The 27,313-nt window shown below is 44.2% G+C and overlaps 2 protein-coding genes across 7 annotated transcripts in view; one reads left to right on the top strand and one right to left on the bottom strand.

The window, feature by feature from the left end:
- C13H2orf49 (chromosome 13 C2orf49 homolog) overlaps positions 1-27,313 on the top strand; it is a 47,659-nt gene that overhangs the window by 10,124 nt on the left and 10,222 nt on the right. The window contains exons 5-7 of one of the 6 annotated variants that reach the window (XR_011612058.1): positions 24,696-24,802; positions 25,707-25,778; positions 26,092-26,178. The gene's annotated coding sequence lies outside the window, so the exon portion shown is untranslated. Of the gene's footprint in view, positions 1-1,307; positions 7,246-24,695; positions 25,417-25,706; positions 26,937-27,313 lie in introns of those variants that run through there. The other 5 variants (XR_011612056.1, XR_011612057.1, XR_011612054.1 and 2 more) reach the window with 5 other exon arrangements.
- LOC105490162 (four and a half LIM domains 2) overlaps positions 11,821-27,313 on the bottom strand; it is a 37,635-nt gene continuing 22,142 nt past the window's right edge. The window contains exons 3-6 of the mRNA XM_011755526.2: positions 24,817-24,991; positions 18,549-18,718; positions 14,274-14,460; positions 11,821-12,429 (exon numbers count right to left, since the gene is read on the bottom strand). Coding sequence (XP_011753828.2) covers positions 12,278-12,429; positions 14,274-14,460; positions 18,549-18,718; positions 24,817-24,991 — 684 coding nt within the window. The 3' untranslated portion in view covers positions 11,821-12,277. The remainder of the gene's footprint in view (positions 12,430-14,273; positions 14,461-18,548; positions 18,719-24,816; positions 24,992-27,313) is intronic.

Genomic DNA, 27,313 nt, shown 5'->3' with positions numbered 1-27,313 from the left:
GGGTGGCTTGTAAGTTGTAGTTATAGTCACTTTACCACTTCCTGCCATTAGCAGGCATCCTTGTTTTTTCTTCCTTTCCCTCATTGTTCCTTCTTTACCCTTTCTCCTTACACATTTTCTTTCTCTATTTTAATTCTCCTGCCTCCTTACTGTAGAACCCAAGCTTCTGGCTTAGGTTTGCAAGTCTTATTGCTTGGCCCTCCTCATTCAATGAGAGGTGAAGATAGGCTGACCCCCTGTCCTCTTACATTTGAAGGATCATAGACTGCTGTGTGAATTCTGGAAAGTCTCAGGACCCTACAGCACCAGGGCACTGAATGACTTCTCAATGACTGTAAAGACAGTACAGTTTTCCAAAGTAGCCTAATTCATCTGGACAGCTAGCAGGCACTTTGGAAAGTTGGTTCAGTTACTACTATGAGGCCATAATATATTTGCTAGTATTAAAATTCTTCAGAATTGGAATTATTATTTGAAATAATATTTTGGTTGACTTAAGTTTTGAGAGACGATTCTAAAACTGATCTAGAGACTCATTCAATAGCAATGTGACCTTTTAAAAACTTACATTAAGTAAAACTGCCAGTAGATTAAATCATATATATATATATATATATATGTAAGAGCTTCCTCTATTTACTACTGTTGAACTTCAGTAATTTTTAGAGGCTAAATGATGGTCAAATGTTTTTAAGTGTGCTCTTTTATTAAATGCTTGTGCAGGTTTTGTAATTCAGTACAGAAAAGTTTAACCTTGTACATTTTGTATGTAAAAAGTCTTTTAAGTAGCCTTATCCTTATTTAAATAAACAGAATAAAATTACCTTGAGTAGGTCTGTTGTTCTTATTAAAATGGAAAAATGCTCTGTAATGACTTGATCTGTTTTTATTCGAGTAAACAATTTTGGAAAGTATTCTTTATAGTACAACTTTCTGTACGTGGATTAAGATCAGATGTGATTTGTGTAGTCCAACCACGTCTTGCAGCCCTTCTTTGAATGAGAGGATGGCTGGAGTAGTCTGGTGCTGGGATATCATGGTGCTACAGAGCCTGATACGTTGACTGTCACTACATGTTGAAGGATGGAAATAGAAGTCTCTGAACCTTCCCATGTAATGTTAAAGCTCTTAACAAAATGAGACAAACTAGAGATTCAGTTGAGAGATTTTATGTTAGAGTGATCTGAAAAAAAGTTAATTTCTAAACTGCTATCTTAATATTACTGTATTTAGAGACTGTTGCTCTAAATTAAATAACTTGGAAAAGACTCAGGTAACTTTCTACTTTGTCTTTTGTTTTATTTTAGAGATGAGGTCTTGCTCTGTCACCCAGAGCTGGAGTGCAGTGGCATCATCATAGCTCACTGCAGCCTTGAACTCCTTGGCTCAAGCGGTCCTCATGCTTCAGCCTCCTATAGCTGGAACTACAGGCATGCACCACCACACCCAGCTTCTACTTTGTACTTCACACGTAGATTCTTCATTTTTTTTTTTGTCTGGACAGAAGAGACAAAAGTCTTATTTCCACTTAGATTGTTTTTACTGAAGTACATTTTACTCACTAAAGTGCATTACTTTTTCAGTTTTTTAATAACTTGATCATCTTATTGTGGAATAAAAAATAGAGATTTGAATTGCCTGTATATTTGTTGAGTACCTACTATGCTAGCTCTTGGGAATGAACAAGGCAGATTAAGTACTTGCTCTCATAGAGAAAACAGACAAGTGAACCAGGATATAGTGGACAGTTGGTAGAAAATAAAACAGGGTCATGAAATGGTGAAGGACAAAGAAAGTAGGATGAGGAGCTATTTTAAACACAGTGGTTAGGAAAGGCCTCTGAAGATACTATATTTTGAAGAGAGCATGACTAAGGCATAGCTATGGAAAGCTTTCAGGAGAAGGATTCTACATGTGTCTGATTTTAGATGGCTGCATAGTCCTCCCATCAAGGCTGGAGTCAGCTTCCCACCACTTGTATATGGACTGGCCTTGTAACTTGCTTTGATCAAGTGAATGCTTCTACTCTTACACTTGGACCTCTGCTTGCAGCCCTGTGAAAAAGCCCAGGCTACCCAATGGAAATGCATGGTTCTCCCAACACCCAACAGCTAGCACTAACTGCCAGACATGTGGCCAGTAGTCACCTATCCCCGGTCTAGCTGCCAGCTAACTAAAGCTGCATGATGAGCTTCCTGGTGGAATCAGTCCAAATTGATGACACTCAGAATCATAAGTGACTAAAGTAGGAGTTGTAGAAAGCTGCTAAGTGTTGGGGGTAGTTTGCTACCCAGCAGTAGGTAACAGGTACCAGACAAGGACAAAACATGAAAGCCCTAAGGCTTACTAGGTTCTTAGAACAGAAAGACTGGTGTGGCTCAAGTGAATGAAAATGGGCTATGGTAGTATAAAATGACGTCAAAGAATAGGCAGGACCAGATGATGTATGACCCTACGTAGGACTTTGGATTTGATTCCAATACCAATTGGAAGCTGTTTGTTAACTCTGTTGAGACTTAAGCAAGCATTCAGTTTAGTCAAAAATAGACTAGTTGAGTAAGTCGATAATAGCCCTATCTTTTATCCTCAAGTAGAATTAGCCAAATTTTGTTTTGTTTTTTTAATCTTCAGGTAAATAGTTTAAACTAAAACTTATTTGACGAACAGTTAAACCTTTAGGAGACTTTAAAATGCTTTACCAGTTATGGTGAAAGACAAATACTTTTCATAAATACAAAACCATCCTATCTTTCGAAGCCTTCTGTTATGTCTGTTCTGCCTTGCTATGTAATTTTTGAAAATAAACTTTTAAAAAATAAACTAGGACAGTTTTAGAGTTTTGGAGACATTGCCACAGTAGTACAGATTTTTAACATAGCCCACACTGTTTCCCTGCTAACATACATTCGCATGCTACCTTTGTTGAAATGACTCATTGTTAACTAAAGTTCATAATTTTTTTCGATTTTCTGAGTTTTTCCCTAGTACTGTTTTACAGTGCCAGGATCCTACCCAGGATACCATGTTATGTAGTTGTCATGTCATGTTAGGCTTCTCTTGGATATGACAGTTTCTCAGACTTTCCTTGTTTTTGATGACTTGACAGTTTTGAAGAGTAATGGTCAGGTAAATACCTGGGGAATGTTCCTCAATTGAGATTTTTCTGATGTTTTCTCATGACTAGACTGGGGCTGTGTGTTTTGGGGGGAAGACCACAGAGGTAAATTGCTATTTTCATCACATTATTTTGAGAACACATACTGTAAACATGATATTACTTTTGAGGTTAACTTTAATCTCATTTGGCTGACATAGTGTTTGTCATTTTTTTTCCACTATAAAGTTACTGCTTTTCCCTTCTGAATGTCACTTTTGCCCCCCGCCCCCTCTTCCCCCGTGAAAAAAAAAAAAAAATGGTTATTTCTGTTTCCCCTTTTCATACATACTGTGCTCTTTGGAACAAAGTCACTTAAGGAATGCGGAGTTACTTTGCTGGCGAAGTACCGAAATTATCTGTAATTCTGCACAAGAGACTTATCTGTTCTCTACCATTAATTTTATTCAATGATGTATGTCAGTATGACTCATGGATACTTAGTTTGTATTTTGGGTTAAAGTCTAATGTGTGTTTTTGTTTTTTGTTTTGTTTTTTAACTCAAATTCTTTCTTGCATCGGCCATTGAAAGCTCTTGCAGTTAGCTCCCATTTCCTTGTGACTTTCCCCATCATTGTGTTTTCTTTGAGCACTTCCTTTCTGGTACTATAGGATGCTCTAGTGTCATTTTGTATATTTCTTGGCCAAGCCCTAGAATGAATCATTTCTCTAAGAAGCCTTGGCTCCTTTTATTAAAAACTGAGATCTGGGTACTAAGTATGCTGATTGCTACTGGGGTGTCATTGTTTTTAGGCCTCCTCAACTGACAGAGGAAGGAAATATATGTACGTATATGAAGCCCTATAGGTGTACATTTCTATAGATTTATCTATATGTAACCATCTGTATCTGTAGTAGTAAAACATGAGTTCATACTATGTCTCTAACTCGATTACCATGTTGATCATTCCAGACTTCCCTTGCATGTCTGTAACCTCCCACTCCAACAGTGAGAAACATGGCTCCTAGCAACCGCCATCCATTTACCCAGCAGTAGTTGCAGGAGTTGTTAGCCTGTACCCATGTGGGAAATGACTTTATCAGCTAGATGAGAGTGATTTTTTTTTTTTTTTTTTTTTGAGACGGAGTCTTGCTCTGTCGCCCAGGCTGGAGTGCAGTGGCCAGATCTCAGCTCACTGCAAGCTCTGCCTCCCGGGTTCAAGCCATTCTCCTGCCTCAGCTTCCCGAGTAGCTGGGACTACAGGCGCCTGCCACCTCGCCCGGCTAGTTTTTTGTATTTTTTAGTAGAGACGGGGTTTCACCGTGTTAGGCAGGATGGTCTCAATCTCCTGACGTTGTGATCCACCCGTCTCGGCCTCCCAAAGTGCTGGGATTACAGGCTTGAGCCACCGCGCCCGGCGAGAGTGATTATTAATTGTTAATTATGAGAGTGACTATGTTCATTCCTTCTGCCTTTAATCTTAGAGACTCCAACTCATTTCTAATGTTGCTCAAGTCGTATCATTTAAGATAGTTTTGCAGTTTTGTTTTAATGAAAAAGAATGTGAAATTGACTTTTCTCCATTAACAACAAAATAAATCCCTAGACAACAGCAATTCACCAGTTTTAAGGTGTCTACTCTATACTTAGGCTCTAAATAAGGAACTGAAGTAAATAAAACATGGTCCCTGTCCTCAAGGGCCTTTTCTTCTTCTTTTGTTTGGGTTGTTTGTTTGTTTGTTTGTTTGTTTTTTCAGATAGAGTCTCGCTCTGTTGCCCAGGCTGGAGTGCAGTGGCAGGATCTCGGCCCACTGAAACCTCTGCCTCCCGGGTTCAAGCAATTCTCCAGCCTCAGCCTCTTAAGTAGCTGGGACTATGGGTGCGTGCCACCACACCCAGCTAATTTTTTGTATTTTCAGTAGAGAGGGTTTCACCATGTTAGCCAGGATGGTTTTGATCTCCTTACCCTGTGGTCTGCCTGCCCGCCTCGGCCTCCCAAAGTGCTGAGACTACAGGCGTGAGCCACCATTCCTGGTGGGCCTTTTCTTCTTCTTAATCCCAGTTGTTCAATCTAAATAAAAATTTGAGAAGGAATCTGAAGAACATTTAATAATTAAAGTCACAGTATTCTGTGCATTAGGCAGTTTACTAGTTATATCTTTTAATTCCTTGAAGCCTAGAGAAACCAATCAAAAACAAACGACTGGATTACTCTTGTAGAAGATCCTCTCTGTCTTAGTCCCTTTTCTCCAGCTATAACAGAATACCACAGATTAGGTAATTTATAAAGACCAGTTTATTTGGCTCCCAGTTCTGGAGGCTGGGAGGTCCAAGAGCACGGCACTGGCAGCTGGTGAGGGTTATCCCATGGTGGAAGGCGGAAAGACAGCAGTGAGTATGCAAAGCACAGAAGAACTTGGGCTGAACTCATCTTTCTTTTTTTTTAGTCAAGAAATCACTTCCATAATAACTGCCCCTGTGATAATGGCATTAATCCATTCATGAGGACAGAGCCCTCATGGCCTAATCTCGTCTTTAAGGCCCCATCTCTTAATACTGTGTCTATGGCAATTAAGTTTTCAACACATGAACTTTTAGGGGAGACATTCAAACCATAGCATCCTCAGAACATAATAAGTGAGTAAAATGCATAAATGCTAATAGATGCCAGGAATGAAGTCAGTCTGCTCTTACTGTTATAATGGAGTTCTAGTCTCAATTTTTTTTTTTTTTTTCACTGAAAGGTCACTACATACATTTTGGCATGTATGTCACGTGGACATTTCCTTCTCAGTGTTTAAAAACTCGTGTATTTAGAGATGGCACTTGCCCCATCTTCATCTCTATGTGTAAGAAAAAAATCTCATGTTTTAGGGGACAGTAGGCTAGGAGTCAGGATTTCTGATTTCTAGTGTGTTGGCCTCTTTGCAGTCTTGAGTAAGCTTTATTCTTCCTGGGCTTCCACTTCCTCCTTTGCAAAGCAGATGGATTTCACTCTTATCCTTAAGACTCTTGCAGATCTTATTTCTTGATATTTCTAGAATTAACCTTATGCTTATCCCTGAGCCTCTGTAATCTGTCCTTTAATAACCAGGCAGAAAATGAGAGGTGCCCTCAAATCTGAATGGGCATCACTAAAGATGATGAGAATTGAGTATATCCTTTAAGTTTCTAAAGTAATATGATTAAGTGATATGCAAGTTAATATAACTTTTATTTTGCTTTAATATAACTAGTTTTACAAAGTTTTGTCCAAAGGAGTTAGGGTTTATTTATTGTGCTGACTCAAAGACTTGAGGGCAGCCGTCTGCTTACAAATTAGATAGTGTCTAGTTGTAGCAAGTCCACATGTGTAGTACATATACCTCGGGCTTCATTTTTGTGATCACAAGGATTTCTCTGCTAGTTTCTAAAGTTCTGCTCTACTGACAGCACTGAGTTCTTTTGCAGGTATTCCTCTAAAGTTTTTCCAGAGATAAAGGGCTAAGGGCAATATTGAGGGAGTAGTAACCATTGTAGTTCCAGGGTACATTGCACCACAGCAGATAGATTTACTGAGTTTCTTGCCTTGTTCGTGGTTCATGTAGAATGATTGCCTCATCAGTGAAACTGTGTCTTTCACTTACTTCAGTGACTACATTTTCATGGTTTTGGTTGAGGGTAGACTAGTTCTGTTAAAAATTTTATAATATCTTGGCCGGATGTGGTGACTCACGCCTGTAATCCCAGCACAGTGGACCCAGTGTGGGCTGCAACAGAAACATCAGGCAATAGAGACTGACCCTCAAAGGTTTCACACATTGCAATAATCAAAGATCAAACAAGTTGTCTTGCTGTTTAATGAAAAAAAAGACAAGCTTTAAAGTAACTCAAAGTGTACTCAAGTGAACTCAAGTTCAAAGTGTAACATATTTTAAATTTTTAAAATTTTTATTGAGTTATAATAAAAAGCTGTGAAGTTGGAAAAGTTCTAAGTTATATAGCTCAGGAGAAAAAAATGTGTGTGTGTCTCACTACCCAGAACAAGATACACAGTACAGCACAGGTGGCAGGTTTTTCTGTAACGATTCAGATAGTAAAAAATTGCCAGCAAACCAATGCATAAATGAACATACATGGCTGTGTTTGAATAAAACTTTTTTTTTTTTTTTTTTTTTTAAGAAAACAGACCAGGTGTGATGGCTCATGCTGGTAATCCCAGCACTTTGGAAGGTCAAGATGGGAGGATCACTTGAGCCCAGGAGTTTGAGACCAGCCTAGGCAACATAGTGAGACCTCATCTCTACAAAAAAATTTTTAAAATAGCCATGCATCAGCCAGGTGTGGTGGCTCACACCTGTAATCCCAGCACTTTGGGAGGTTGAGGCAGGTGAATCACCTGAGATCAGGAGTTCAAGACGAGCCTGGCCAGTGTGGTGAAACCCTGTCTCTACTAAAAATACAAAACTTAGCTGGGTGTGGTGGCGGGTGCCTGTAATCCCAGCTACTCGAGAGGCTGAGGCAGGAGAATCGCTTGAACCTAGGAGGTGGAGGTTACAGTGAGCCAGGATCATGCACTGCACTACAGCCTGGGTGACAGAGCGAAACTCCATCTCAAAATGACAACCCCCCCCCCAACACACACACACAGCCGGGCATGGTGGTGCATGCCTGTAGTCCCAGCTACTTGAGAGGCTGAGGTGGGAAGATCACTTGAGCCCAGAGGTTCAAGGTTGCAGTGAGCTGTGATCATGGCACTGCACTTCAGCCTAGGCAAGAGAGCGAGATCCTATCCCTAAAAAATAAACTAGGAAAGAAAACAGGTAGTGGGCAGAATTTAGCCCAGGGACCGTAGTTTACAACCCATAATACAGAATATTTCCAACATCTCATTGGTTTAGTTTTGCCTGTCAGCATTTGTTTTGTGTACTTTTGTATGTGTATGTTTAATTTCCCAATTTAATAAAAAGTCTTAATCATATAGCTATATTATTTTACATCTAGCCAGAGTTTTCTCATTATCTTTGGCGTTCAGCATTTTGAATGTGATGTGTCTGGGTATGGTCTCTGCATTTATCCTACTTTGAGTTTATTGAGCTTCTTAAATATGTAGATTCATATTTTTCATCAAATCAAATTTGGAGGCTTTTTCAACCACTAACTCTTTTTCTTCTTTTTCTGTTTTAAGAGGGTCTCGCTATGTTGTGCAGGCTGGAGTGCAGTGGCTGTTCACAGGTGCTGTTTTCTCACACTGCAGCCTCAAACTCCTGGACTCAGGCAATTCTCCCACCTCAGCCTCCTGAGTAGCTGGGACAACAGGCACATGCCACTGTGCCTGGCTAGTCATTAACTCTGAAAAATATTTTCTCCTGTTCTTTTTTTCTCTCTCCTAGCCTTCTAGTCCTTCTAGTCCTTCCATTACGCATATTTTGGTATGCTTAATGGTTTCTCACCTTTCTCTGAAGCTCTTTTCATTTCACTCTTTTTGCTGTTTTTCAGATTGTATAATTTCTGTTGTTCCATCTTCAAGTTCACTGATTTTCTTCTCCCAACTCAGATCTACTATTAAGCCCCTCTAGTGAGTTTTTCATTTCATTTAGTATATTTTTCAACTTCAGAATTCCATTTGATTTATTAAAAATAATTTTTATCTCTTCATTGGTTTGTTTGGTGAGTAAAGTCATCTCTTGGTATCTGTGGGGGATTAATTCCAGGACCCCCTACAAATACCAAACTCCATGGATGCTCAAGTATCTTATAGAAAATTGCATAGAATTGCATATAACCTATTCACATCATTCTGTATACTTTAAATAATCTCTAGATTACTTATAATAATACCTAATACAATGCCTACACATCACTTCATCTGCATGGATTCAACATAGTACTCAGCATGTGGAAAATCCAAGTTTTACTTTTTTGGAACTGTATCAACATTTTTTTTTTTCCTGAATACTTTTGATCCACAGTTGGTTGAATCCACAGATGAGGAATCTGTGGATATGGAGGACCAACTATAATTGTTCTCTTACCTTCCTTTTTTAGATATGATTTCCTTTAGTTCTTTGAACAGACATGTTTTTATGTTCAGCCAGTGTTTGGTCAGAGGTTCTGCTTACGCACTTTGAGCTAATAAGATTTCTGCTCTTTGCTGATGGACCTGTGTATGCCTTGGAGAATGCTTTCACGTTTGTTGGACATCTGATTGCTCCTGAGTGGATACGGCCCAGTCCATACATACTTCCCGAACCTCAAGGATAAACAAGATTCCAGGAGGGCTCCTCTTGGCTATCTCTTTCTCTGCTTTTCCATGTTAAACTTCTGGCTGGTCTGTCATTCTGCTTTTTGCTACTAATAGCATGGAGTTACCAGCCCCTTCCTTAATGGTTCTCTGGAAAGATGTCTTACTGTTTTTGACAATCCCCTTAGGCAAAGATTTCTCAATTCTCGGTACCAAATACGAGCCCCCTTGGGCGGAACTGCTGAGTTGCCAGTCTCAGAGCCTGGCTCTCCCCTGGGGGCTGGACAGTGGCCTGCTTCTCCGGGAGTGACACACCTTCTCTGTGAGTGGGTTGGTAGCCACCGGTCTTCTGAGATTGCCCCTCCCAGTGTGGAGCCTCCGCACTGGCAGGCTAGGGTAGGGGCAATTGGAGCTCTAGGATTCTCAGCCTGTGGCACCTGGGGCAGAGCCCTAGACCAGTATCTGGGGGAAGAAAGACCCCTTAATTTTTGGCTGCATTGGCCCAAAGTAGAGTTTGTCACATGAAGCTGGGGAGTGGGGATGAGATGGGATGAGGCTGTGGCTCAAATGCCACAGACTCACTGTTCTTCCTAAGACTTAGTAGTGGATTTTCCTGAATGAATGTTTATTTTGTTACATGCCTTTGGGGAAATTTTCAGAGACTTTGCATTGTGTGGTTTATATACAAGTAATTTCCTTCAGTAGGAAGAGGGTTGGTCAGCTAAGCCCTGCATACCACTATCCGTAAAGTCCCGTCAGTCAATGCTTTAAACCTTGGCTGGGCTGCTTGGAGTCTGGCCTAAGTATACACGGTTCAGTTGTCAGCCAGAAATTTCTAAGTTCATGCAACACACTTGGGGCTCTCCTTTTCAGGATTTTCTTCCTCACTTTCCAGAGGCTGTTTATCCCAAACTCTGGCCTCTGGTTCCTCAGGCTAGTAAGACTGCAGGTTTCCTAACAGAGTTTTAGATCCCTGGCGGGGGGCTGCCGTTGGATAAAAGGCCGAAACAGGAAAACCAACCAGTGTCATTCTCTTCTTCCAAGTGTCTACCCGCCTCCAATATCTGCCTGCTTTGGATCGTGCTCCAATGTTCTCAACAATTAAATAAATATTTTGTCCAGAATGACTGTTAATTTGGAGGAGAATTAGTCCAATTGGAGCTATTTACTAGAAGTGGAATTCCCCCTAACCATTAATTTTAGAATGGGTAATTTAAGGTTGGGAGAGTCTGTGGTTTTAATGAGAACAAGTAAGATGTTCCAAAATGAAATTTGGAGTGCTTTTACTTTTATGAAATAGAAAACAGCAAAACAACTAACAAGGGATGAAATTATTCTTTTTAAGCAAAACCTCAAGTCAACTATAAATCCAAAAGACTCATTCCAGACATTATCAAACATTCTAACAGTGACTACCACTCAGATTAAGAAACTGATGTCACATATGCTCAGCATATATCAGACTTGATTTCCACCAAATTTTTCTGTTGCTTAGCGTATCATTTTATTATATTGCGTTGTCTTAGAAAATTAAGGACAAAAACGTCACTGATGCTAAAGAGAACTGTGCAGTGCTCTATCCCATACCTTGGCTCTGTGCTTCCCAACTGTGTACTGCTGTCTGAGATTATTTCACAGACTACTGCCACACTAGCTCCGAATGTTATTTTTATTGTAATGACTGTGTGTCCCTCCTGCTTTACTGCCCTTTTCAGAAGCACGGAAGGCTCCCAGTGTGCCCTCAGTTGCAAGGGTGTCGAGAACATAAAGATGAATAGGATGTTGTCTCTGGCCTCAAGTTGCTTATGTCCTTGTGCAGTCTTTCACTTTATGGAAGTCAGTGCAAGATGTGGGTCCGTAACGCTGGGACAGAGCCAAGAAGCCCTGCCAAGAAAAATGACCTGAACATTGGCTTCACTGTCAGGAGTTGATGTTACTGCATCAAATGCAGAGGATTACAATCCAAGAGAAAGAGTATGGGAAAGAGAGAGGAGGTGGCCGGGTGCAGTGGCTCACACCTGTAATCCCAGCACTTTGGGGAACCAAGGCAGGTAGATCATCTGAGGTCAGGAGTTCGAGACCAGCCTAACATGGTGAAACCCCATCTCTACTAAAAATACAAAAATTAGCCCAGCATAGTGGTGGGCACCTGTAATCCCAGCTACTCAGGAGGCTGAGGCAGGAGAATCGCTTGAACCCGGGAGGCGGAGGTTGCAGTGAGCCGAGATTGTGCCATCGCACTTTGGCCTGGGTAACAGAGTGAGACTCTGTCTCAAAAAAAAAAAAAAATTGGGAGAGAAGGTAGCAAGGAAGAGGTGCCTGGTGTTGACTGAAGGCTTCCTTTAAATAAAGGGTGTGATGTGATGCTATTCCAGTTGGCAATGCCCCAGGCCATTGGAACTGCACTTCATACAGTGACCATCGGACCATGCAATGACGTGTTACTTAGACTCAGTGCCTCAACCTTTAATCATGATTTCACACACTGTACCTGGCAAAAGATTTTGTTCTGAATAACTTTATTGCAAGTCACATAATCTTGGTTTAGACTTGACACAACAGGAAGTTACAGAGCTGTAAATACCAATTGGTCATTACCTTACTGAGTTTAGAAAACTTTCAAGTTCGTGGCATACATTAATTGCACTTAAATAGGCAGTGAGAGAAAGATTTATAAAGACATCACTCAAAAGGATTTTTACATTTGGGTGTGCCTTACTCGATTACAAAAATTTCAAACCATCTTCCCACCTAGGGCCTAGGGCGAGTTTTCTCTTTCCCTGGGACTGAACTAGCACAAAGCACTAAAGGGTTGAAGCAAACGTGAGTATCACTGAAAAGCACTAGAAGAAAGTCTCGATGTGGCTGGAAGAAACCAGAAGGCAAGATTGCCTGGGTGAGAAAGAAAACATAAAAATCTGTGTGTGAGATCACAAGCAGCAACTTCTCCGTGTTGACTTCAGATGTCTTTCCCACAGTCGGGGCACAGGATGTCGTCCCTCTCTGTGAGGAAGCCACGCCCCACCAGTGAGAGGGAGCACTTCTTACAGTTAAAGCAGTCGTTATGCCACTGCCGTTCCTCAAAGGAGATGTATTTTGTGCCGCCAAGTCCTGTTAACAGAGAGAAAATAATACCGGATGAAGAAAATTAGAATCAGGCAACTGGGACTGAAGAAGGAATTGTGGTTTGATCCATTTCAAAGTTTGGATTGTGTAATATGGATAGTGTGAACTTCTAGTGACTGGGTGCTGGGAATCCATATATAAATCAGATTCTATGCACAGCCTGGAGGATCTCGTGAATATCAGAAGAGAGATAGAAACTGGTTCCAAAATGATGTGATAAGTGCGTCAAAGAATGCTGACTGTATTTGTTATGTGTTTTCCCACAAAATGAAACTCTGTGAGAACAGGAAGCAGATTTCTCTTATGCCTTCACTAGGTGCCTCATGTTGCCTGGTGCTCAAATTTGTGTGATTTAATGAGTGAAGCACCGAAGGGAGTGTAGAAGAGGAAAAGTTAATCCTCCCTGGGGTGGCCAGGAAAAGCCTCACAGATAAAGCACGATGTGGGTAGGAATGAGGGCAGAGGAATATTGTTGCAGCGGGAAGGTCCTGAGAAAGTTGCAGACAGACAGAATGGAATCAAATATTTAAGGTACATTGGTCCCTGATTATAATACAGTTGGTTTTACCTAGTGTTTTTTCTCAGTGCTACAATAACCGCAATTCACATTCATATCTAACGTTTTACATTTAGAAGTGCTTTTATATAGATTGTATCACTTTATAAAGCTTAATGTTATAAACATTTACCTCAACAGAAGTTACTGCTGAAAACAGCATTAAAGATGAATATGTTTGGCAAAAGATTGCATTTTCCCCCTAAATGATTCCAAGGGAAATGTGGTGCATAAAGGACCAGAAACAGATATTTTAACATAGGTAAACTGTAAATACTATGCTTTTCTTCATATTTTAATTTCACATGGAAATGTAATGAGCTCTGCATTATACGTGAGAGAACTGTTTTAGTGACCTGGGAAGGTGATTTAGCTCAGTTAGGTGAACTTCGTTCTAGGCCTGAGGGAAAAGAAAGTCAAGGACAAGCACACAGGGGGTGTATAGATGTGTTTCTGTAATGACACTGAAAAGCCACATAGGAAAGCCAGACCACCGGGTGCTCCATGTGTCTGCCACCTTCCTCTGATAGGAAAGAACCACTCCACTGAACGCAGTGGGACTGAAAATCCCACATCATAAAACTTCTCCTGTGTTATTATAGAAGACACACTTTTCTCTCCCCACCCAGTCACTAATTTGTGTAGTGATATGTGGTGACCATCTAAAGGACTTTAGTGTGAAGTCATCTGTTCTCCACACTGAATTTCTCCAGCCTGCTTAATAGTCTAGTCCAGAAGCCTGGTCTGCCGGCCAGCCAGATTTTGGGCTCTCACTTTGCCAGATCATTTGGGGGAATACAATATGAAAAACTCCTTAGAATGTACCCTCTGCCCTCATATAGCTGTGGCCTTGTGGCAGAAATTTCCCACTAAGATGCTTTGGAGTACAACCGTCCCCCTAAGATGCTAGGGGACACTTCTAAGAAAACAGTACAGCTGCTAAGCCTGAAAAGGCCAGTTTTTATTGTGCTTATGTGGTGTTACAGGCTCACAGGCTGCAGTTTTAGAGATAATCCAACCCAAAGCAGAAACTAAACCAGAGCACAGGCCATACGGTTGTGATCCGGTGGGCTGCAGAGGAAGTAATCATTACTTGCTGAAGCATAGCCAGTGCACCAAGGAGAGGAAAGCAGATAGGCAGAAAAGTCTGCTGTGTTCAGAGCCTTAGGGAGGTCTGGGAAGTTTAGGGATATAGACAGGGTCACATGCTAAAATGCTAGGCCTTGTTCAAGCTTCCAATCCCTCTTCGAAGTGGGGACCCCGGGACACTCACCGCTGATGGGGTTGGTACACCCAGCACACTTCTTGGCATACAAGTCACAGAAGCAGTTCAGGCAGTAGGCAAAGTCATCGCGAGCCGTGAAGCGCTGCCCAGACAGCTGCTTCCTGCAGGCAGTGCACACAAAGCACTCCTTGTGCCAGGGCTGCTCCCGGTAAGTGACCCCTCCCGTGGTGATGGGCTGCAGGGACGAGTGGGAGAGTTAGTGTGGTCTCTCTGCTTGCAAGACATCTTCAGTCTCACTACTGCCACTGGACAATGCAAGATCCTCATTCAGAAAACGTCCAGTTTGTTAAACATCACCATGAAGCTGCTTTACAAACCTCACAGTCACTCGTTACCCTCGCCACACGCTTTCATTCCAGTGTCTTAGGCCCTGGCTTTCCCATTAGTGAAACTGGAGCTTGGGGGTTGCCCTCAGCCCTTCCCAGGGATGCTGGAGATCTAAGGCACAGGGCACCTCAGTGGCGTTGCCACCTTCGCGAGCAGGGAAGCAGCACAGTGGAGGGGTCGGGATTGAAGACAGCATCAAGGAGACGTGGGCTTGAATCCTAATCCTACTCCTTACCAGACCTGTGGCTGGGAGCAGGTCATAATAAAGATCTCTGCACCTCAGTTTTCTCATCCAGGAAGTGAGGGTGATGATGTTAAATAGGCAAGTTGATGGGGAGTCCTTACTTAGAAGCCTGGCAGGGCCGGTGGCTCATGCCTGTAATCTCAGGACTTTGGGAGGCCGAGGCAGGTGGATCACTTGAGGTCAGGAGTTCAAGACCAGCCTGGCCAACATGGCGAAACCCCATCTCTACTAAAAATACAAAACATTAGCTGGGTGTGGTGGTGCACCTGTAATCCCAGCTACTCAGGAGGCTGAGGCAGGAGAATCGCTTGAACCCTGGAGACGAAGGTTGCGGTGAGCCAAGATCATGCCACTGCACTCCAGCCTGGGCAACAGAGTAAGACTCTGTCTCAAAAACAAAACAAAAACCCTGGCAAGTGGTAACCTCTCCAATGCCACTCACGAGCCTGTCTCTCCAGCCACTTATGGTGAAAGAAGGAAAAGGCTTAAAGGACAGCTGGGACTGGCACCTGCTGATGCCACAAGAAGATATGGGCATCTTGGAAGTTTTGGGAAAAATCAGCCAGATGCCTTCATTCTCACCCGTCTTGTGGTCTTAGAACATCTGTGAGGTGAAGCTGCAAAGCCACACAAGGTGGAACGGCCATCAGTACCTCAATTTTACCTGGTATTTTTCTCCAAATGTTGCATCTCACATTCTGTTTACAAATGCGTGCTTGGTGGAGCTGAGTAAGCTATCAAAGGAGTGTAGGTGGCCTCAGCTTGGCAAACGAAGGCCATGGAAGATGGAGTGCAAGCACCTCACAATCACGCTTTTTTGCTTTTTATTTTTTGAACATTTCAGTATCATCCAGTAATTCCTTTGGTCTTTACATAAAGCTTGTGAAGTAAGAAAGATACTAATTTTATGGGTGAGTAAACTGAGACTCAGAGAAATTAAAAAGTGACTTGCTGAAGAATTCATAGCTGGTTAATGACAAAGCAGGAGCTAGAATTCCAGACTCCCTTCTATCTTGTATTCTTTTCATTAAACCATGAATCATAAAGCATCTTCCTATAACCCACCCCACCGCACAACAGAATGAACACAAAACACGCTTGGTTGCAATGCATCCATATGCATCAGTAGCCTGTGTGTGTAAGACGTCTCCTCTGCCTGCAACATACGTCCTCAGTCCTCCCTCACTCCGGATTCCATGCTTCCCACCCACATCAGCTAACTCGATGCCTCTCAGCATAGCATGATTTTCTCAGAGACTCCCTCCCTAAACGCCACCCTGGCCCCCGACTCCTCAGATGAGTTGAGGTCCCTCCATTCCACACTCTGCTTTTCTCCTCCACAGCACACTGCTTAGTAATGACTGACGGGTTTGACACTGGAGTGTACTTCCAGCTAGACTGCAGTTAAGTGTCTGCATCTTGTCCAGCATCGGATCCCCAGTGCCTGAGAGGGCCAAGTTCATGTCGAGGAATGGATGCTTCTGGCGTGAAGGTTTTTGTGTGTATTTAACGAACATGCGCACAAAAGGCATGCATCCCAGAAGGATGTGTTGCTTTCATTTCCGCAAATGAATAAAGCATACACTGGAAAGATGACAGAGGAAGAGCAATTCAGATGAACTTCTGTTAGGTCTTGATGAGAAAAACAAACCAAAATGAAAATAAAAAGGGGAGAGAACAGGGAAGAGAGTTCCTAAAATAAAAGCAAGATGAGACCTCAATCTAAGAATAAAGAAAAAAACAGGAGTTCGTGACCAGTCTGGCCAACAAGGTGAGACACCATCTCTACTAAAAAACACACACACACACACACAAAAATTAGGTGGGTGTGGTGGTGGCGCCTGCCTGTAATCCCAGCTACTCAGGAGCCTGAGGCAGGAGAATCGCTTGAACCCGGAAGGCAAAGGTTGCAGTGAGTTGAGATCATGCCACTGTACTACAGCGCAGGTGACAGAGTGAAACTGTCTCAAAAAAAAAAAAAAAAAAAAAAAACAAGCATAAATGGAGAGGAAATTAAGAGAAATAAAATCTAAAATAACAGTAAAGAACAAAAGGGGCTGGGTGCAGTGGAGGCGGAGGCAGATCGATCACCTGAGGTCAGGAGTTCCGAGATCAGCCTGGCCCACATGTTGAAACCCCGTGTTTTCTAAAAATACAAAAAAAGTCGGCCAGGCATGGTGACGTTTGCCTGTAATCCCATCTACTTGGAAGGCTGAGGCAAAAGAAATCGCTTGAACTGGAGAGGCAGAAGCTGCAATGAGCCAAGATCGTGCCACCGTACTCCAGCCTGGGTGACAGTGTGAGATTCTGTCTCAAAAAAAAAAAACAAAACAAAAAAAAAAAAAAATGGAAACGAGAGAAAGGCTGAATGGAAATTGGTAAGAATACTCAGCACTTAGAAAAGGTGCAGGCAAGGGGGACATTCTTGCCCAGGCCAGCCAGGTACAGGTAGAGGCACTGGGATGTTTCTCCATGGCCAAGAGGCAAGGGTAGAGGCCCCAAGGGCAACACAGCAGAAGCTGGGTAAGCAGGGTCAATGAGAGGATGAGAGCAAACAGAACCTGCAATGAGTTCCACAGCTGGCATTGCCCAGGGCGAGTGAGCCGTGGGAGGGTGCCACTCAACAGGCTGATGCAAAGCCTAACAGCACAGAGACGCTGGAAGCTACGGCATAATCAGAGTTGCGTGTGTGTGAGAGTCAGAGGGCACAGCAGAAAACCAAGCTCCACCCTGACGGGCACAGGTCGGGGGGCAACTGGGCAGAGAGTTGGCTTCCTACAGATAGGCAGTTCCCTTTCTTTCTTTAACCCTAACAGAGCCATGACTGGAACAGATCGAGTAGTTAAGTTTATTTATTTTTATTTTTTTAATTTTTTGAGATGGAGTCTTGCTCTGTCACCCAGGCTGGAGTGCAGTGGTGTGATCTTGGCTCTCTACAACCTCCACCTCCCAGGTTCAAGCAATTCTCCTGCCTCAGCCTCCCGAGTAGCTGGGATTACAGGGGTGCACCACCATGCCCAGCTAAGCTGTGTATTTTTAGTAGAGATGGAGTTTCACCATGTTGCCCAGGCTGGTCTTGAACTCCTGACCTAAGGTAATCCACCAGCCTTGGCCTCCCACAGGTGATCCACTAGCCTTGGCCTCCCACAGTGCTGGGATTACAGGCGTGAGCCTCCTTGCCTGGCCAGAGTAGATACATTTGATAAATGATCTGTCCCATATCCACGGGGGCAGACTTTTCTCCTTTACTTTTCTTCTCACATCCCGTCTCTCTCTTCTCCCTGCTCCCTCCCTTCCTCTCCCCCTCTTCCTTCCATCTTTCTCTCCCTCTCAAGTTTGCAGTTGTTTTCTTGGTTTATTCATGGAGAGAAGCTGAACAAGACAGCTTTGGGATAGTGGCTCCCCTTCCCTCTAACATCAGGTCATCGACATAAGAATATATTTAGAATGGTCTAGAAGAAGGCAGGGTTAAGTGATTTGATCACAGGAGCTCAACAGCGTTGATGTTTTTGAAAGAAGGATGGGCGCCCAGACCCAATGGATAAAGCTCGGCATGTAAGGCAGGACAGGCACAGCTCCCACGCCATTCCAGTATCACAGGTATCCTTGTTTTTGGAAAGAGAACTGACAGACATGGACCATGGAGGCAAACCGGCCAGGATGTGCAAGGGCCAAGGGGGAATCTGAAATACCTTTTTGCACTGAACGCACTGCATGGCATGTTGTTTCTCATAGCAGGGCACACAGAAATTCTGATTGTCTTTGGGGATGAAACTCTTGGTTCCAATTGGCTGCTGGCAGCGGTGGCAGATGAAGCAGGTCTCATGCCAGCTGCTGCCCTTGTACTCCATCTTGCGGGTACCTGTCATCAGGGTCAAGAGGAACACAGCAGAGTTATGCTTAGAGGGGCGTGGAGTCCCAGCAATTGCCTTCAGAGCTTGCCACCCTCTAGTTTTATGACCAGAGCAAGTCACTTCAGCTCTTGAAGGCTCACCTCTAAATGGAGGTAATTCCTATTTTGTGCAGGGCATGGACTTTGTCTTTTGGTTCACTACTGTACACCCAGCTCCTAGAACAACACGTGTACATTTTAGGTACTTAACATTTATTTATTGAAAACCGTGGTTAGGAATGTTAAATCTAAAAAAAGTTAAGTCTGCCTCAGCAATGCAAAGTATAAAGGGAAGTGTGGCATAGCTCCGATTAATTTCTATGGAGCATGACTTTTGGAGTCTAGGGACTGTATTCACCTACTGCACACCTAATAAAGAACGCCCTGTCTGGTTCGCAGCAGGATGGAAATGGCTGGAGTGTGAATGAACCTGGAACCTCTAACCTGATTCAGTGAGCAGCCTCTACAACACTCACTTTACATACTGGCTGTTGAACCAAGTTGTGATGTATGTTGGTAATTTTATGCACTGTGCTAAGTGCTATAATTAAAACCTACATGTAGTTTTTTTTATTTTCGAGACAGGGTCTCGCTCTGTCACCCAGGCTGGAGTGCAGTGGTATGATCCTGGCTCACTGCAGCCTTGAACATCTGGGCTCCAGGGAAATTCCTGCCTCAACCTGAGGAGCTGGAACTACAGATGCACACCACCATGCCTGGCTGAAATCTTCATGTGTTACTTGTACCTCCCATTTAGTAATTGCCTAAACCCGTGCCATCCATTGTCTTTTGAGTAACTTATTAGCATTTGATACATTTCTACCATTTCTCCAAGTGAACTGAGGAGCTCTAGAGAACTGAAACACTTACGGGTCACCCCTGCCACCACCAAGCTGGACTCACTGCAAATGCTCGGTGTTTGTTGACTGACCTTTTTTTCATTTTTGTTTACCAGAAAGAAGTGTATCTATTTATAGTAAGAGATGATTCCAGATAGGCATGTAAACAAGTACCCTTCGTGTAAAGCAAATGTAAAGAAAGATCTGGGGAAATGAGTATCAGGGACAAAGAAACGGGAAAGTGTTGTAAGTGCCCGGACTAGCTGAGGGGCCTGGCCCCTGTGTGAGGACCAAATCCAGACTGCTGCCTGCTTTTCAAATGAAGTTTTATTGGAATGCAGCCACACCCATTCATTTACTTCCATGGTTTCCATCCGCTTTCATGCTAGATGGCAGAGTAGTGTGCAACTGTGTGCAGTTGTGCAAAGTTGTTGTGTAGTTGTGGTAGTTGAGTAGTTGTGACAGAGACTGTATGGTTCACAAAGCCCCAAATATTTATCTGGTTTTTGAAGGAAAAATGTTGCCAATCCCTGGGGACTGCGGCATGAGGGTCACATACATGTGACTTCTACTAGCGGTCAGGGAATGATGGGGAATCAAGCCGACGGGGGGACTGCCCGCGCCAGACCAGGTGTAAGCAGCTGCAGTAACACAGGTGGCTTATAGGAGTCTATAGACTAGTTCGTAGCTCTCAGCCCCAAAATCTCATGGTCCCAAGGACAAAGCTAGGGGTTTTATTTTAGCTGGCTAGAAAGCTGGTCAGGAAATGTCTGTCCTCCAGTAATTAGGAATGTGCTGAGAATTATCACATGATTGTTATTTAGGATCATTTTCTCAGCTTCCTGTCCTTCCAAGACCAGACATTTGAGATTATATAAAATAAGCGGGGTGTGTGGTGGGGGGCAATGTGTGAGAGGGAATTTGGGTTGATGACACGCAGTGATCTTAAAATTGAAAACTAAACTGTACAATCTATGGAATTCGATTGTGGGGTGATGAATCCTAAAAAGAACATTATGTGAAGCAATGGAAATTCAAGTAAAAATAGTGGAAGGACTTTGATACACACCTCACAAAGATTTTCTTCCACCTCCATGCATACTTTTGTCACTTGCTCTTTGGATCTCTGACCTTCATTCTGATCAAGCAGCCCAGAAGCCAAAGGATTTTGCCAATGAATATGGGGCAATTATGACTCTCGTGACATTCTTGGCGAGTTCTGAAATAAGTCTTATCAGATAACACCAGTTCGAGGGCAACTCTACGTGCAGGGAATGCACGGGGCACCTGGGGCCTCAGGGAGGTGGCGCGTGCACATCTCAGGCAAGGTGGCAGCCTTGGCCGCAGGCCTGCGTGGTCATATGCAGCAACGCCGGCAGGTGGCAGGGGCGTTCCTTCTCCGCACTGAATCGCACACTCTGAACCGAGTCTCCAGCAGACCGAAGCGCAGTCTTAAGGAAGGGATGTCTTAATCGGATTCAAATAGTCAAATTAGGCTGGCTGCGGTGCCTCAGCCCTGTAATCCCAGCACTTTGGGAGGCTAAGGCGGGAGATCTCTTGGGCCCAGGAGTTGGCGACCAGCCTGGGCAACATAGGGAGTCCCTGTCTCTACCAAAAAACATAAAAAAACAACAAATTAAGCTGGGTGTGGTGGTGTGTGCCTGAGGTCCCAGGTACGTAGGAGGCTGAGGTGGGAGGATCATTCGAGCCCGAGAGGTCAGGGCCATAGTGAGCAGTGATCGTACCACCGCTCTCCCACCTGAGCGAAAGAGCGAGATCTTGTCTCCAAAAAAAAAAAAAAAAAAAAAAAAAAAAAGGCAAATGAGGAGCCAGAAATTTGGTTGCAGGGTTGGAGACACTAGCGCTACTGGAGTCTGCGCATGCGCAGAGGCTGTGGTGCATCTGTAAGCAATGTCTGCTAATAGGGGCGCGAGAGCTGGTAAACCCCAGCACTGGGGTTTCTGATGGTACTCCAGTTTCCTGATTAGTCATCAGGACACTGACTTGTGTAGGGGTGTGGCGCTGGCGGGTTGAGTTTTTTCACTCGTCCTCTAAATGTAAATTCACTGCAAAAGCTGTGTGCACTGACGCTGTAACCCATATTCATCTTAAATGGGTTCGAACACTTTTAAAAATCAAACCCAGGCAGGCAAGTGCTTTGATTCAGCGTTTTGTTGGTGGTGGTTTGTTTGTTTTGCATACACCAGGATTCTTCTAGACACCCTGCTTTTGGTGCTCAGTCCATTTCTTCTGGCGGAGGCAACTGTAAAATGGGGATGAAGCCATCCAACCCAGGGGACACTGAAGATTAAATGGGATTCGGTAAAGCAGCAGTGTCCGACCCCTCTGTGTGTGCTTAGGGGCCAGTAGCTGTGGCTGTGTTGCTATTATTACTACACAGCATTTCTTACCACAGAGCCTGAATTCCAGCTTCCCTCATTCCTTAGTAGAAGAGACTGCTGGCCAGTTAATTCTCAGATATTCAGTATGGGTTACCCCTCACTGAACATTGGGCTTTTACTTCTTATCTGATCATGTTTTTCCTTTCTTTCCCTCCCCAGTAAACACCACAAGAAAGAGAAGGTGTGATGATTAATTTTATGTGTCAGTGTGGCTGGGCTCTGGTACCCAGTTGTTTGGTCAAAAAAAACAGGTTTATTTGTTGCCGTGAAGGCGTTTTTTAGATGTGATTAATGTCTAAGTCAGTAAGCTTTGAGTGCAGCACATTACCCACGTATCAGGGCCAGGCTTCATCTAATCAGTGGTAGGCCTTAGAAGCAAAGACTAAGGTTTCCCTAAGGGCAACTCATTCTTCTCAAGACTGCAATAGACACACCCTGGCTGAGTTTCCAGCCTGCTGCCCTATGGAATTCAAACGCTCCCATTTGGAACTGCAGTATCATCTCTTCCCTGAGCCTCCAGCCTGCTGGGCTGTTCTACAGATTCCAGACTTACCGCCTCCACAATCTCATGAGCCAATCCCTTGAAATAAATCCTTCTCTCTCTCTCTCTCTCTCTCATTTTTTTCTCTCTCTCTCTCATCTTTCTCTCTCTCTCTCTCTCTCTCATCTTTCTCTCTCTCTCTCTCTCATCTTTCTCTCTCTCTCTCATCTTTCTCTCTCTCTCTCATCTTTCTCTCATCTCTGTCTCTCATCTCTCTCTCATCTTTCTCTCTCTGTCTCTCATCTTTCTCTCATCTTTCTCTCTCTCTCTCTCCCCCCATATATACGTATCTATGTGTATATATTTCTGCAATTGATTCTGTTTCTCTGGAGAACCTAACAAACACAGAAAGTCAAGACAAGTGAAAAATTCAAAATCCGGGAAATATGCATATTTTTTATGTCATGGTTGGTGCTAACAGTTAAAGTCTTAAATAGCCCCTAGACTCCCCAGTGGAAGCTTCCTTGGGCCCTTGTTCAGGAAACTAGTAAGGGTTTAATTTGTTTTTCAATTCATGTTGTGGTTCTTGTTGTTACTGAGAGTGCTGTGTCTCTGCAGTGACTCCCTGTGGGGCAGGACACAGGTCAGCCTGGCTTTCTACGGGCTTCGGTTCTCATTCGCAGTGTCGCACAGCACTGGGGCCCGAGTTTCCAGCCTCTGCAGGACCCATGTGATCTTGGACAAGGCCTTCCTGCCTGGAGCTGCCTCATCTAAAGTCACCATGTAGCCCCGCCACCTGTCTTCCCTTACAGCTGCCAACAGGGCTGGGGTTGTGTCAGCCTGGGCATTTTTCTTCCCTGTCATAGTGTGTCACAGTTGTTTTTAAGTTGTATTAACCAGAGAAATGTAGTAGCAGTAAGAAACCATCTTACTGAAGGTCAAATAACCTCCTTGCCTTTTTAAAAATGATGATTCCTTATCCTACATGTCTTTTTTTTTTTTTTTTTCCTCCAAGATGGAGTCTCACTCTGTCACCCAGGTTGGAATGCAGTGGCACAATCTCAGCTCCCTGCAACCTCATCCACCTCCCGGGTTCATGCAATTTTCCTGCCTCAGCCCCCCGAGTAGCTGGGACTACAGGTGCACATTGCCATGTCCAGCTAATTTTTGTATTTTTAGTAGAGATGGGATTTCACCATGCTGGCCTGGCTGGTCTCAAACTCCTGACCTCATGATCCGCCCTCCTTAGCCTTGCAAAGTGCTGGAATTACAGGGGTGAGCCACCACACCTGGCATCCTACATATCTTTTAAAACTATTTCCTATATGTCAGTCTCTTCAGTATTTCTTTATTATCAAAAACAAAGCAAACCAACACGATGAAACCTTGTCTCTACTAAAAGTACAAAAATTAGCCGGGTGTGGTGGCGCACACCTGTAGTCTCAGCCACTTAGGAGGCTATGGCAGAAGAATCTCTTGAACCTGGGAGGCAGACGTTGCAGTGAGTCAAGATTGCACCACTGAACCATGTTGGCCAGGCTGATCTCAAACTCCTGACCTCAAGTGATCCACCCACCTCAGCCTCCCAAAGTACTGGGATTACAGGCATGAGCCACGATGCCCAACTTCTTTCTGTATTTTGAAATTCCATATCTTTTTGTCCCCTTTGCTTTTCAAAATAAAAGATTCTGCCCTCCCACATAAAAGACAAAACAAAAAAACAAATAACTCCCCCCCGCCACACACACACACATACACACACACACCCCATGAGGGACACAGTCCTATCAACACACAAGGCACCTTTATTGCCATCCTCAGCACCTGGCCCAGATGCAGCTGTGCCCTTTTTGACTGTCCATCTAGAACACCAACCCTACAAGGGCAGAGGACCAGGTGCACCTCGGCTCACACCCCATGGATGCTCGGCTTGAGCCCAGTGCCTGGCACGCAAGAGCACCATGCACACTTGGTGAAATAACTGAATGAGTACACATTCAGCAGGTAGAAGCAAAGAAAAGAGAGACCATCTATGGTGGTGGGAAAGTGGGGGCTGATGCAGGAGATGTATTTTTAAGGGGAATGCCCACCATTCACTTACTCTTAACAATTCGAATGCATAACACTGCCCCATGTGCATAGGAAAAAGATCCCGTTACTGCCCATGATAGAACCCGTTATGTGCCTGCTTTGTAAGGACTCTAAATACTCCTCTGTAATTCAAGGTAAAAATGGAAAGTCAACACGAGTGTCTGGAACCAAGTCAATGTGAACAGGGGGTCAGAGGAACGTGCACAAGGCCTGAAGCTAGACTGGCTCACGCATGAGAAAGGTGTGTCTCCTGACCTGGCATGATGGTCTTCTTGCATTCCTGGCACTTGGACGAGTACTCATTGGAATAGCAGTCTGTACAGAGCAGCTGGTCCTCCTTGGCAGCAAAGGGCTTGTCCACCAGTGAGTTTCTGCACTGCGAGCAGTGGAAACAGGCTTCATGCCAGTGCCGGTCCTTGTAGGACAAGTCCTGTGGAGCCAGACCACACGAGACAGTCAGAGGCAGGATAGGAGGGCTTGGACCCCACAGCATTGGGGCCCCTTGCAAATCTGCAGGGCAAACAAGGAATGAAGGTGGGCCGAGGCACCCTGGTGCACCCACATTCATGCCCCAGGACCACCTAACTGCTGAAATCAATGAGGACTAGGCTGCTTTTCTCTTGCTGCATTTTGGAGCAACAGGTTAGACAGATGTGCATGTATGCACGTGTCTGTGTGTGAGAGATGCTTCTCGAAAACAAAGGGATTTCCCTTAGGTATTGCCTGCAAGAAAGAGAAACAGAAAACATGAACACCTATCAATTCGTCTCACACCACATCCGGTGACAGAGAAACAGACTGCAGGACGTCCTTGCCTGAGGGAGCCCTGCCCAACTCCGATGACCGTGATCACCGGTGTGGCAGACAGGCTCTGGGTGTCGGGATGTTCACCAGAAGGAGGCCCAAGGACTGATGGGTGGGAAAGAGTCAGGACAGACTGCTTGTGTGGGTGCGACCTGTGTGGGTGGCAGTGAGCTGGGGGAGGAGGGAAATTTCAGGCAGAGAAAGGGCACAGACACAGAAGATCTGGGGACGGGGAGCACGTCAGATTGCAGGGACCACAGACCGGGGGCGAGGTGGGAGGGCCCCCCGGCCTGGCTGGACCGGAACATATGGCTGCCTTTTTGCCTTTTATGTTTGCGTAGATTCCGTTGATCCTGAAGGCAGTGGCGAGCTGCTTTTCAACAGGAGAGTGAAGTGCTCAGACTGGGGGACAGGTAAGGGTGTGGGAGTGGAAGGGGGTGAGGGTGAGAGAAGTGAGACAAAAACTGGGCACACATGGGAGAGGCCCTGAGAAGACAGAGGTATGCTTTTGAGTAAAAGATGAGAGACAGAAAGGAGCCCTGCAGAAAACTCGACTCCACACTTGGCTTCATCTTGCCTGAGAAATAAGAGAACCTTCCACATTTGCCTTTTAAAAATGACATACAGCATGCTTAAAGTGCCAATAAAACATTAAAATAACAATCTATTTATGCCCAGCTTTATCTTAGAAAGAATCTGTTTCTATCGCTGTCTTTGTGTTTCCAGCTCTGACCCCAAATCATCATCCATTTATTCATGAGGCAGAAACAGAATATTAGTCTCTGCATGGTTTCCTGGGCCAGCTTCCGGTTGGTAAGTATCCTGAACAGGGCGCGGGAGGGCTGTTCTCGCGATGGCCCTGAAGAAGAGCCTGCCCACGGTGTCTCTGTTACTGAAACCGAAGTCGAAGCTGGAGTTGTGCTGAGTGTAGGATGTGAAAACATGGATCTTAGCCTTGATTAGAAAGTCCTGAAACACCAACTAACTCGGAACCAAAACCAGAACAGACAGTTCTCTTTTGCTGAAGTATCTGTGTGTGTGTGTGTGTGTGTTTTCCTGGAACCTGGAACCAAACTAAAGTTATTTGATTTGGTGATCTCTTTGCGCATTTTGTTTTAGTTCAAGGAATTTTAAAAATGTGAACGCTGAGACACTTGGAAGACAGTCATGACTATGGCCTTTGTGAGGGGCGACCTCGTGTGCTGTCCCTGTTGGAAGTTTACTTCCTAGAACATCTGGGAATAGGATTATTGCTGATGCAAGATAATAACGTGTGAAGGAGAGGTAGGGCACAGTGGCTCATGCCTACAATCCCAGCTCTCTGGGAGGCAGAGGTGGGTGGATCACCTGAGGTCAGGAGTTCAAGACCAACCTGGCCAACATGGTGAAACCCTATCTCCACTAAAAATACAAAAATTAGCCGGGTGTGGTGGTGCGTGCCTGTAGTCCCAGCTACTTGGGAAGCTGAGACAGGAGAGTCGCTTGAACCTGGGAGTCGGAGATTGCACAGCCTGGGTGATAGAGGGAGACTCTGTCTCAAAAAAAAAAAAGGAATGAAGGTGAGATGAGCATAGAGTGCTCTCAAAGCGGGACTAAATGCCCTGGTTTCTGTGGGATTAGTTCTCAGCTGAGCCCACCACCCCTGAGTATCGTGGGTCCCCTGGGGTAGGCACTGCCTCTCACAGGGACTCCAGGGCAGCTTGCTCAAATGTCCAAGTCCTCTCCATCCTTGAGAACCCAAACTGGGTATACACTGGGAGTTGAGGGCAGAGGGCTGCCCTGTCTTTTGTATTTTTAGCTTAAAGTATTTTCAGAAATCTGAGGGGAAAATCACCTGTGTTTTATGGGTTATTTTGACAAATGAAATAGAGGACAAACTGCTTTGATTTGAGTTAATGTCTACACATGTGAACTCATGATAAACAGCAAAGCCCACAATCCACATGGA

Source organism: Macaca nemestrina, chromosome 13, assembly GCF_043159975.1.
Source record: "Macaca nemestrina isolate mMacNem1 chromosome 13, mMacNem.hap1, whole genome shotgun sequence".
Lineage (NCBI taxonomy): Eukaryota > Metazoa > Chordata > Mammalia > Primates > Cercopithecidae > Macaca > Macaca nemestrina.
This window is presented reverse-complemented; position numbering and strand designations above follow the sequence as displayed.